Source organism: Rhinolophus sinicus, chromosome 6 (genome assembly GCF_057876585.1).
Source record: "Rhinolophus sinicus isolate RSI-liver-muscle chromosome 6, RSI-T2T, whole genome shotgun sequence".
NCBI classification, from domain to species: domain Eukaryota; kingdom Metazoa; phylum Chordata; class Mammalia; order Chiroptera; family Rhinolophidae; genus Rhinolophus; species Rhinolophus sinicus.
Genome location: NC_142506.1, coordinates 29,749,979 through 29,762,055, shown reverse-complemented (window position 1 = coordinate 29,762,055; position 12,077 = coordinate 29,749,979). Strand labels below are relative to the sequence as shown.

The window sequence follows — 12,077 nt, the reverse complement described above, 5'->3', positions numbered from 1 at the left end:
AGCCCACCATCTCATGCAGGAATTGAACCGGCAACCTTGTTGTTAAGAGTTCGCGCTCTAACCAACTGAGCCATCCGTCCGGCCCACCAATAGCTCAGCAGTAGCTCGTTGTCCTCAATCTAGTTGTGGAGGGCACAGCTCACTGGCCCATGTGGGAATCGAACCGGCAACCCTGTTCAGAGCTCATGCTCTAACTAACTCAGCCATCTGGCCGCCCTCAATCTCATTTTTAAAGCACATCACATTATATTGAAATAAATAACATAGTTGACATTGTATTGTTTGGTTTGTAGCTTAGATCTGTGTTCATCAATTTGAACTTACCTTTTAGTATTCCTCTCATTACTTTAGTATTTCTCTCATTAATCCAGTATTCCATCCTGAGGCACTTATTAGTCCACAAACAGATATTTGCTCCTTTACAAATGATGCCAGATTTTATGTTTAAGGATACAAAATTTCAAAAATATGCTTGTTCTCAGTACAAGAAAAAAAAAATTTGGTATTTCCATTTACCTCACAAAATAATTAATTTGCTGGTAATTGGTTAATCTGGTTGTTTGACTCAGGGTAAAAATGATGTTGGCTTCTTTTTTTCCATGTGCTGTTCTCATTTCCCAATCATTTTTTTAAGTAGGCCCCTTTTAAAACAAAACAAATCATATAACTGAGCTTGTCTGGCCTCCTGTAAAGCAAGAAAAGCAACATCACAGAAACACACTTCTGGCAGAACTAGAGACGGTGTGAAGCAACTGAGGCACTGAACACAAAGTAAGTTCCATGATTCTCCTCTCTGCAGAGCGTGGTGATGGTGGTCTTCAGTGAAGACAAAAACCGAGATGAACAGCTGAAATACTGGAAGTACTGGCACTCTCGGCAGCATACGGCAAAGCAGAGGGTCCTCGACATTGGTAAGTTGACCCAGACCTCCCTGCATGGTCTTTGGTAAGCTGCCAAGTTGTCATGATGCAAAGGAGGGCCCAGCACAGAAACCACAGCTAGGACCCACACAGCACTTGTGATGTGCGAGGCACTAGTCTATGCCCTTTTCTTTTGTTAGTACATTCAGTGTAAATTAGGCTGAGAAATCAAATTGGGCTAAGTTGAGTGCAAAGCACTTTTTGTTCTATGAAACTCAACTGTGTCCCATATAATAATAGTAACATATTTAGGTTTGCAAGGACCATGTCAGTTTATAAAACAATCTCCATGCCTTCCCATGTTTGAGCCTAACAGGCCAGTTGAACTCTGATCCCTCTGTGACATGAATGACCTCAGGGTCATTTGGCTCAAGATTATTTGTGAAGGTCACATGACTGGACAGTGAGTTCGAGTTCTCTAATTATCTGTCCAGTGTTCTTTCCATGCTAAAATACATCTAGCACAAATAGTACAGGGTGGTCAGGCAAATGAAAACTTTGAGAGACCTTCCCTGACGGCAAAGAAGGAATGAATCTGCCAAGTACATTTTCTGGAATCTGTATACTCCTAAACTGATGTCTGTTCTTTGGAGACCTATAGTCTCCTCAGTGGGACTCAAGGTCCAGTCAGGAAAGCAGAGCTCATGCCAAGTGGTGCCAGGAGGGAATTCATTGCAAATGTTGTTGGGAAGGCTGAAGGCACTGTGTGAGGCAATCCGGAGATGAGCTACTGCTATTACCTGTGGGATGGAAGATCAAAGGGAGGAGGTAGTGGGTGTTGAGAGAGCCACCCAGCAAGAGCTGGAACCATGGTGGGGCTGCCTCAGCAGGAGCTGGGACCACAGAGAGACAGGCTTTCTAGGACGAAGTAGAACCACAGAGGAATCGCGGCCAGAGACACCTCTCAATGCCAAGAGCGGTGAGGAGGGGGAGTGTACTGGCTTCTCCTTGCCTCCTAATCTCCCGCCAGTGCTTCCCATTGGCTAAATGTACCCAGAAGCCACTGGGCATGTGACCCTAACAAATGCAGTTTGCAGGAATCAACCTCATACACAGAGCAAAGCAGGGGAAGTCAGGGATTGGATCTTAAAGTTTCTGGAGATACTTAAAAACAGAGCGTACTATATGTGTTTCTAAATAATTTTTAACACTTTACATGCTGTCTCCCTAAGCAATAAGTAATTTCTCATTTGTAGGCTATATTACCCCATTGTATAGACCGAGAGGCTGCAGACCCAGTGAGTGCAGGCAAAGTAAAGGTTTCAATCATGCTGAGTATCAGAAGGTATTACTGAGCCATTAGAAGGATGTTTGTTTTGATTTCTCACACTGCAGTGATGGAGTTTTCAGACCTTCTGTCTCACCCTTGCGAGAACTCCTTGACCGATGACAGAGAGGTTAGGGACTAGGTTAGGGTTAGAGACTCACCATAGAACATGTTGAAACTAATTACTGGTTTATCCTGCAAAATGTTTATGCCATTCCTTACCTCACACCACACACACACACACACACACACACACAAACATATTTTCTATTAACTAGTTCAACGTATTTGTCTAAGAACCCAGGAAACTGAGGCCTAGAAAGCCTCATCCCAAGTGACTTCTCAGATAATTAGTGCAAAAGCTGGGATAAACAATCTTCCTCGCCCAGGTCATACACTGAATGTCTGAGACCAACTGGCTTAGGACAAGGCTTTGGGGTACTTGCCTTAACCTGCTCTGTAGCCAATCTGCATAGAGCAGAGGAACAATTTTATTTTATTTGAAAAGTTAGCCTTATAATTATTACCCAAGAAAATGAGAGGAGCAATTAAATAGAAATGTGGACTAGGTCCAAATAAGGCAAATAATAAAAGCATTTTACTGGCATACCTGTTGGTTCAACTTTGATATTATTACAAGGTTTACTTTTCTTAGGCCAGAATGATTTCTCAGCTCTGAGAGGACTTCAAATCTTATCTCTCTCTTTATCACCTCCTGCCTGCCTTCAGACTTTTCTCTGGTATAACCTTATATACACATGCACGCACACACATGCACACACACACATGCTTTATCTTTGAGATCTGTGACTTTTACTCAGTAGCTGTATGGCTGCCCGGGCTCCTTGCTCTGAACCTGAGACCAAGACATTAAATCAGCCCCTTAGCTTCAAATGGAAAATCGATTTTCTGACCACAGTCTCTACCCCTAACCACAACCTGACAGCTACTCACACAGGATGAAGAAATAGGCAAAAGAATCTCATATAATTCATTCTTCTACTAGATTAAAAAATCAAACTGTGTGTTCCTCTGCCAGTAGGTGGTTAAGACCATTTCTAATATAAAGGGGGCCTTTGAGAATGTTTAGGAGGCTACACCATGGCTCAACCAGGAGGCTTATCAATGCTTGCTGAGGGTGAAGGCAGGCCAGAGAGCACATGCGCCATACATTTGCCAGTTTGAGTTGAGAACCTTCTAGTAGCCTACAAAAGAAAAGAAGAATCCAAAATTATTTAATGAAGTCCTTTTTTTAACCTCTGTGAAGCTGGCGGTTAAAGTCAGGGCTCCAACGTTGCAGTTCCCAAATCTTCACCAGCCAAGTTCAACTAAATTGTCCAGATCGTAACCGATGGCCCTTGGGAATCTGTGGGTGGGCCATAGGGAACCTCAAACTCCTCAAATTACACACAACACAATTCTGTGACTATGGGTATGGATATTGTTTCATCTCATTTTGCAGAGGATAACCAGCTCTCGCTCTGGTACTCTGCCTCTCTGCTTCCACTCCAAGCAAAGCCCAGTGGAGCTTTCACCTCTCTGTCTTTCCTTATTGGGCACCTCCTCAGCTCAAGGATTGTTCTGTCGTCTCTTGTACCCTGTAAAAATGATGTCTGGCAAACACCCTACATCTTTCCTTACATAATTTATCTCACTTGGATTAGATTATTGATTGTCCTGTGAGGCTGCTCCTAATCCTCTGATTAGCCCCTCAGTGTCCCTGATGGTGTCCTGTAGGTGGGTCCATGCAAAGGAGAGTGGCAGCCTGAGGACCCAGGGCCCAGGGAAGGAGACTGCTCCTCAGAGCATGTGGAGCCTCGGTTCCCAGGTGCCTTGTGTCCCGAGCAGGGTTTCCGATGAGGCTGTACTGCGTCACACCAGGCACAGCCCTCCTGGGGTGGATACTTGCACCTTGTACAGCTTGTTCCCTCACTTCTTACAGGCCTGTACTTGTCGCCCTATCAGAGAGACCTGCCCTATCAACTTACCTAAATGTCATCCCCTCATCATCTTTGAGCTCCCTTACCTTTATTTTGCTGCAGAGTGCTTCTTACTACCCAACATGCTATCTATGTATATATGTTTCTATTTATTGTTGTTTCCCTTTCCTTCTAGAAGATAAGTCTCATGAGGGCAGGCATTTGTCTGTTTTATTCCCTGATCTAGCCCCAATGCTTAGCACAGGGCCTGAGACATAATGAGCGTTCAGTAAATGTTTCCTGAATGAAAGAATGAATGGATGAACCAATGAACAAACAAGTGTATAAAACTCTTACTACACTGACAGACGGTAGGCCTTTGAAGGAATGAACTGTGTCTCAATAACAGCTCCCATGTGTTCATTTCCTTCTATGTTTCAGACTCTGTTTTTACATCATGCATACGCATTTTGTCCTTCATCCTCAAAACAACTCATTTTTTTGTTTAAAAACTGATGGTGAGGGGTTCGGAATTTTACCCAAGGTCATGTACTTGGTTAAGTGGTGTTGGTGGGATGGAAACCCAAGAATGCTGAAGTTTGCATTCTTTGTTATTTGTTTGTTTCCATTATCCAATGTCCTTACTCCACTGTGTATTGTCTGTGTATCCCAACCGTAGATAGTTCTTGGCTCCCACCTGGCACCGATTACATGCAGACTGACTGGAGACATGCGTTAATTGACCTTGACCCAATGTCCTGCTTCTTCCCTCTGTGCCTTCCTCTCCAGACACTGAGAGCGTTTTGCAGTCTGGGTGACGGGACTCATGGCCACTGTTAGTTCTGACATTTCTGAAAGCCAGTTTACATGTGTGGTTCTTGTACGTTAGGCCATAAACTGTTTTTTTGGTTTTTTTTTTGGTTGGGGGGAACGTTAGCAATTAGCTCTTACTTAGTGAAGTAAAACAAACAACTCCTGGTCCAAGTAAATTTTGCTGCTTTTCAAAGCACACAGCTGAGTTCTCCAGGTCTCACAGGTTCTTTCTTGTGAGCTTGTTGAATAACAACCATTTTTCCAGGTCATAAATACATTTCCCTCCTGCAGCCCAAGGAGCATTTCTGTGCCAATTATACCTCCTGACTTGATAGCCACTTAGATTTTATCTGTCATTCCGTTTGTCTCTGAGTGTGAAAACCCCCGTAAGCTTGCAGAAAGGCAAGCTTATCCCACATTCATTCAGCAAACATGTCAAACCCTTTGCGAGGGACTGGCGATTCAGAGCTAATGAAGGCAGAGCCCCTGTCCTCAAACTGTTCAATGGCTAAGATGCCACGGGGGGAGGGGCAGCTCAGAGGCACGCTTCCCAGAGATGTTTTGGAGACCTCTCTGAAAGGATAATAAGAACATCTGAGATGAAAAATGTGTGTGAGGGTGCTACAAGCGAAGGGAAAAACACATGCATAAGTGCAGGAGCCAAGACAGAAAAACCAAAACGAGATTGGCCAATTATTTCATTAAGTCTGAGAAACGGTTAGCACTGATGGAAGGGGTAGAAACTCTCACACTTGCTAGCGGGAGTGTTAATCGAGTCAGCCAATACAGGGAGGGTGAAGGAAGGAAGTCCGGAGTCAAGGGGGTTGAGAAAGTGAGAGAAGGATTTGGTAGTTGAGGAAAGGTTTGCTTTTTCAGGGGGAATCCTGGGGAGGCAGGGATGTGAAGCTCAAGATCTAGAAGGAGCCTCTGGGCCTCCAGAGGAGGCTGACTGAGCCCAGCATGGTGTCTAAGGACTTCCGGTGGTAGAGGGCCATTGACTCCTGCCACCTGTGTGCCCTGGTGGCAAACCTCAGAGCTGCAGGTAGAATATTGGGCAAACGCTGTTTCAGTTCCTCTGCAAAGACCCACCCCCAGGATCTTCGGCACACCAGATGTGGAGGGTAATTAGGCTCTTTACAGCTTTGAAACTATCTCGAGTTTACAAAGTCCTCTTTTGTAGTTTTGTTGGGGAGATATTGAAGTGTGTGTGTGTGTGTGTGTGTGTGTGTTCTTTTTTTATATCGAAGTGTAACATGCATACCTTGTGTGTAATCCATGTTTTTCTGTGGTCGAATGGAGTAGATTTTAGAGATCCAGGAATACGTAAAAGAGAGATAATAAAAGTTGTATCTACCTGCTGTCATTCATCCAAGAGGATGAGTTCCATTTGCACATCAGTACCCCAAGAACTCTGATAAGGACAGACAGAAGGGAATATGTAGAAATAATAGGCAAGTAGAATATTGTGATGAACGGACATTCCTCTTTAATGAATTGCAGTACTTGATTTCAGGCGCTTTGATAATCATTGAGGATTTTTAGCAGGACTGTAATGGGATGATGTCTGTATTTCAGGGAGGTAATTTTGGGCCAGCCTGGGGAGTGGGATAAAGTGACGCAATGGGGAGATCAGTTATAGCTGGTGAAAGACTAGTATCCAGAGGAATGAAGCATGTAAAGGGGAGATACAAAGGTAACTCAGGAAAGAGAGACAAATTCTAGAAGTGATAGACTCTCCATGGTGCCTGCCTGTGGGGATAAAGGAGAAGAAAAGGATCACAGAAAAAAAGTGCGGCTTTGTCACCAGGTGGATGCCTTGCCCTGAGGCAGGGGAGTCAGGAGAAGCCGAGTGGCCAGAGAGCGTAGGCTGGCCTGGCGCTGAGTTCAGCCAGGGGCATGATGAATTTGAGTCACCATCTACACAGAGAGCAGGGTAGCAGTTCCCTGAGACTTATTTGCATAGTGGAGTTACCCAGTTTTGCATAGTGTGAGCCATTTAAAAAATATTTGAAATGAATCATAAATCACACAATGAACTGGACTATCTGTCAAGTCTACTGAAACAGTAGAGAATTCTAAAGCTGCTTTCTGGGGAAGGCAGAGTTTTTCATTTGTTCCCTTTCAAGCAGGGAAGAAAAATTAGAAGAGGTTCAACGACTAATATTCACTTTATAGAAAGAGAGAGTCAGAAGCCACAACAGATCGGTTGAGGCACATTCACACAGACTTTCTCTCTCTCAACCAGAATTAAAAATTACTTTACTATTGTACAATGCACATGGTCTAAAATAATGAACTTTATGGGGTTTGCATTTTCAGAATGGGTGGTCTGGATTGTAATGTAATGAGACTGATTCCAAAAGCACATCCAAATAAGCATCTTACTTTACAGTTACATCCAATGTAACCATTATTGACATAATTTTATAGTTAATTGTGAAACTAACCATTTGGTCTTTATGTAATCTCTGTCTTTAATTTTGGTTCCCAGTAGTCTTTCCCAGTAGGGGATTATAATACATCAGGATGTATTAGTTATATCATTGATATTAATCCTGTAGTTTCCCATGGTAATTAGCAGGCAATTATAGTACATCTTTGGTTATTAACATGTGATTATAGGATTTTCATCTCTGCTCTCATACAGATCTATTTCTTAAGAGCCAGTTTTTAAATTGTGCTCTGTTGATAGCAGCTTTATATTGAGGGAAAGCTTTCCATGAAAACTTAAGTTCCAATTAAGTCAAAGCGTTTCTTCAAGTTTAGTTCTAAATAGTTTTCCTGGAGGGCTCAAAGAGAAGCCTTTCAGAAGACTCTCAAACCCAGAATTTCGCTGACCACTGTGAATTGTTCAGTTTGGCTGATCTGTCCAGGGTAGGCGCTCTCTTCAGTCTGGAGTTACACTCTACTTTCAAACAGGAATTGTGATTAAAATTAACACTGTTTTTTTCTTTGAGTTTTCTAGAGGAGGCTGGATTGGACGTGCCTCACAAGTAGGCTTTCTTGCATTTTTTTAGCCAAACCTGGGCTGAGCTACTCAGAGGTGTGCAGAAGTGGGAGGGTGGAGACTGGAGAGAGGGTTGGGGAGAAAGCTGCCACATTTCCGAAGGTCAGGTAGTCCACGTGAATTCGTGGCCCAAACAGGCTAGCAGACAATGCACTGCAACTCTCTTCACCCGGGTTTTTCACCCAGCCATTTAGTTTTGTTCTCTGGAGGGCTCTCCTCTCCCAGGATCATACAGACCTGCTCTCTCCCTGCAGTTGGGAAAGTGTTGGTCTACCTTCCTTTAAAAATAACTCAAGTAAATGGAATTTCGGTTTTTAATGTTTTCCTAGACAGTTTCCACACTTCTGAATAGACATGAAAAATACATTTGATTCAAAACGAAACCAAACCAAACCTCTTGAAAGCATCCAACTTAAACAAAACAAAACAAAACAAAACAAAACAAAACAAAAAAACCAAAACCCTTCCCTTTGGTGAGAGCCCACGCAGTGAGAGCTAAGTTAGAAGAGCGACCTTGATCCCTGCTTCCTCCATAGGGTCTTGCTCTCTTTCCTTGGCTCGAGCTGCCGTCACAGGCACACTCAGTGAGAGGCACCCTGTTTTACAGACAAGTGCTGTAGCCACAGTTGCTGAAAATTCCTTTTCATCTTCAACTTTGGTTAGGAAATATTTATATGATAAAAGTGTGGTAGGCTATTAGGTTATATTTGGAAACATTATAAAATGCAAGTATTTAAACTTAATCTCAGTTCAGGCAGAATATATTAATCTTCAATAATAATCGAGCCACTGTGGCTTTTCATTTATTGCATGCGTGTCTCCGTGTGACTCCCAGAAGCTCATTTTGTTGGGGACAACAGCCCCGGAGAGAAACACTTCCTGTCGGCGTGTTTGCCTGGGGCGATCCAGGGGTCTCAGTAGTATTTTTCTAGACCCCCAGAGAAGGTTCCAGGACAGCTCCCGAGTTCACACACTGCCCGTTTGTCCAGGCTCTGATCTTGCAGACTTCCTTTCAAGCTATTGCTGGGTCTTCCTCTTCCCTTCCACTCCATGTTTCTTAAAAGGAACTCCGTGTGCCTACCCCACATCCTAGATGACTGACTACTTGTGTCTCAGTCCAGCATAACCTGTCTTTTATTAAAAATTTCTTAATGCCAAATCTATAGGTCTGTTTTTGCCCCTCACTAGTTTTCCTGGTTACTTCCAACCTCTCCTTTGTTCCTTCTCGGAGGCTCTCCTTGCCTAGAATAGCCCTCCCTCCCTCCTTCACCTGGTAGATATTTCCCCTTAAGGCCTTGTCTGTCTGTCCCCACTTGGGTGAGATCGTCCAAATCCTTCCCAGCAGAGTCAGCTGCTCCCTCCACAGGTTTTGGTTTATATCTAGACAATAGCCCTTTGCCATGTTTCACTTGGTTTATCAGTTTGCATTCTGTCCATCCCACTAGACGCTGAGCCTCTTGAGTAGAGAGAGTATGTTTTTTTTTTAAACCTTTGTATACCCAACACTCAGTACAGAGCCTGGCACAGAAGGGATGCTCAGCTGGTGTCAACTAGTTGATGACCAAAACCCCATGTGTGGTTTTGTGTATTTAGCTAACACAGTAAGCAGGCACATGTTTGCTAACTGGGAAATCAGGCTGGGGTCTTGCATTCTCTTCCAGGCTGAATCCATTTTGGTCATATTTTTCTAGATGCGAGGGGGCTAAATGTGTATTTGGTACTTTGCTTTGTTATATTTTAAATATTACTTTATTATCCTATAGCCCTTTTGATGAAACTTGTTTAACAACTCTTAAGACTTAATTAATTGCTTGCATAAAAATATTATATTACACTAGAAAACTGGGAGATATGACTCATTTTTAATTTAACTAGAAATTATTATGATCTCCCTGAAATAAGCAATAGGAAATTGTTTAAAAGCAAATTTTCCAAAACAAAAAAAAGGCAGCTGGGTTTGAAAATTAAATATTACAATTAATGTGGTCCTTTACCATTTTTCTTCATTGTTCCTAGGAAGTGTGTTTATCTAGTTCCAGGACATTATTGTTTAATAACCTTTTCTGGTTAAAGAGTTTTCCTCCTGCTGACAATTTTAAACCTTGAGTGGTTAATCAGAAGGAATGTTACATAGAGAATAGTGGAAGACCCCTCTGAGAATCTGTTTTAATGAGAAGGTAAAACGGTCCCATAAACAGGTACTGGTTTAGATTATGAGCTTTCAAAATTAACACATACACACACACACACACACACACACACACACACACACATGCACACACACGAGAGAGAGAGCGAGAGAGAGAGAGAGAGAGAGAGAGAGAGAGAGAGAGGTAACTAAAACCATTTCATAGAGCCATCATATTTAATACTGTAAAATTCTTTATTTCTTGTATTCCATTTTTTTTTTTTCCACATTACGGTACCACATTGTTTTTCCTCTAATTGGTTGGTAGGACCTTTTCTATATGTTTAGCTACACAAGAACATGCTTTCATCTCAAACACATCATCTATGCTTTTGTTTGATTTCGTGTTTGCTTGCGGCCTAATTTTTTTCTTTCTTCAGAGATGCATTTAATGAAACCTCAAATAACCCAATGGTCTCACATTTTTAAATATTATTTGATTAGCTTAAAATATTAGAAAATATCTGGAGATACAATCTGAGAGTTTCATGAGACTCATCTATTTATTGAACAAAACTACAGAGCTGGTCTTTTTCAGCCGTCCTCCAGCATTTCACTGTGCCTTTCAACAGAAAGAAATTTATGGTCTTCTCAGTACCCCCAAGTGTGAAATTAGACAAATCTAAAGTTTTTCTTCTTTGTTTACAAAACCTAAAACTTGCCAAGGGAAAGTTTTTCCAAAATTAAATCAAGCTCTTTGAGGTTGCAGAAGCCAAAATATGGTGAAGCTAATCTGACGAAAGTTCTTTGAACAGGCTCCAGGAATGTGAAGCCGCCGCTAGTTTTTCTGCTCTTGAAAAGACAAGTATTGAAATAACTGAGTGCTAAATAAATGGGCATCTCGTCATTGTGTGACAATCCTGTGAGGTAGGTGCTGGTTTTCTCTCCATTTCACAGATCAGGAAACCAGCTTAGAGAGCTTATGCAGCTTTTCTGAGGTGGCTGCTGATTCAGTTGAACTCTCACCAACAGTCCCCAGATGCTGCGGTCAGCATTACAAAGGAAAATAGTGAAGGCAGCAACAGCTTCCCTCCTTTGAAGGACAAATTTACCCTCTTGAAGAAGTATACCCTATTTCCCCAAAAATAAGACCTAGCCAGACAATCAGCTCTAATGCGTCTTTTGGAGCAAAAATTAATATAAGACCCGGTCTTATTTTACTATAATGTTTTACTATAAGACCCGTGTCTTATATAAGATCCGGTTCTTACATTAATTTTTTTCTCCAAAAGACGCATTAGAGCTGATTGTCCAGCTAGGTCTTATTTTTGGGGAAATATGGTAGTTAACAGAATTAGAATTTCAGTTTTTTAAATAATATCTACATCCTCTAATAATTGATGGAAAATAAACAGGAATAGCACAATAAGTAATTCAAATAGCAGTTATTGCAAAAATCATTCACGTAACAAACTAGAATAGCCAATGCAGTCTCCCCACACCCCAGCCCCCCATCACACACTTAACAGACTTACCTTCCTATGTGTGTTAACCAGTTTTCTGTGTGATTGGGTGGCCAGGGGCAATTGGGGAGGTTGAAAATAGAGGTTAATCTGAATGGAGCTTGAGCAGCTGAAGGGCTTGTGCTTGTGGTTCAAATGAAGTAAAAGATAATCCATGTGAGGATTTACAGTTCTTGTAACGTGTCTGTGACCTGCACCTCCAATTACTTACAGCCATTTCTTTTGTTTGAATCTGTTCAGTCTGCAACTCAAAATACAGTTATATGTGTTTGGAAATCATTTCTGACACTAGAATTGGTCTTTGAGAGACTATTGAATGTTTTATCATAGAACAGCAAGTCTCAAGACTTACTACTACTAATAAAGTAACATCATTTGAGAAAGAGTTCAATTTTTTTTTATAAATTAGTGTTGGTTTAACTGGGAAGTATTACAGTTTCTGGAAATATTATCTGGGGTGGGAAGAGGTTAGGAACTGTTGTTCTACAAGGAGGGAGCCC

General features: G+C 42.0%; 1 protein-coding gene across 3 annotated transcripts in view; it reads left to right on the top strand.

Annotated features, from left to right (window-relative positions):
• Positions 1-12,077, top strand: part of GRHL2 (grainyhead like transcription factor 2) — a 151,486-nt gene that overhangs the window by 66,482 nt on the left and 72,927 nt on the right. For all 3 annotated transcript variants that reach the window (XM_019754156.3, XM_019754155.3, XM_019754154.3), the window contains exon 7: positions 800-911. In XM_019754156.3, the coding sequence (XP_019609715.3) occupies positions 800-911 (112 nt within the window). The remainder of the gene's footprint in view (positions 1-799; positions 912-12,077) is intronic.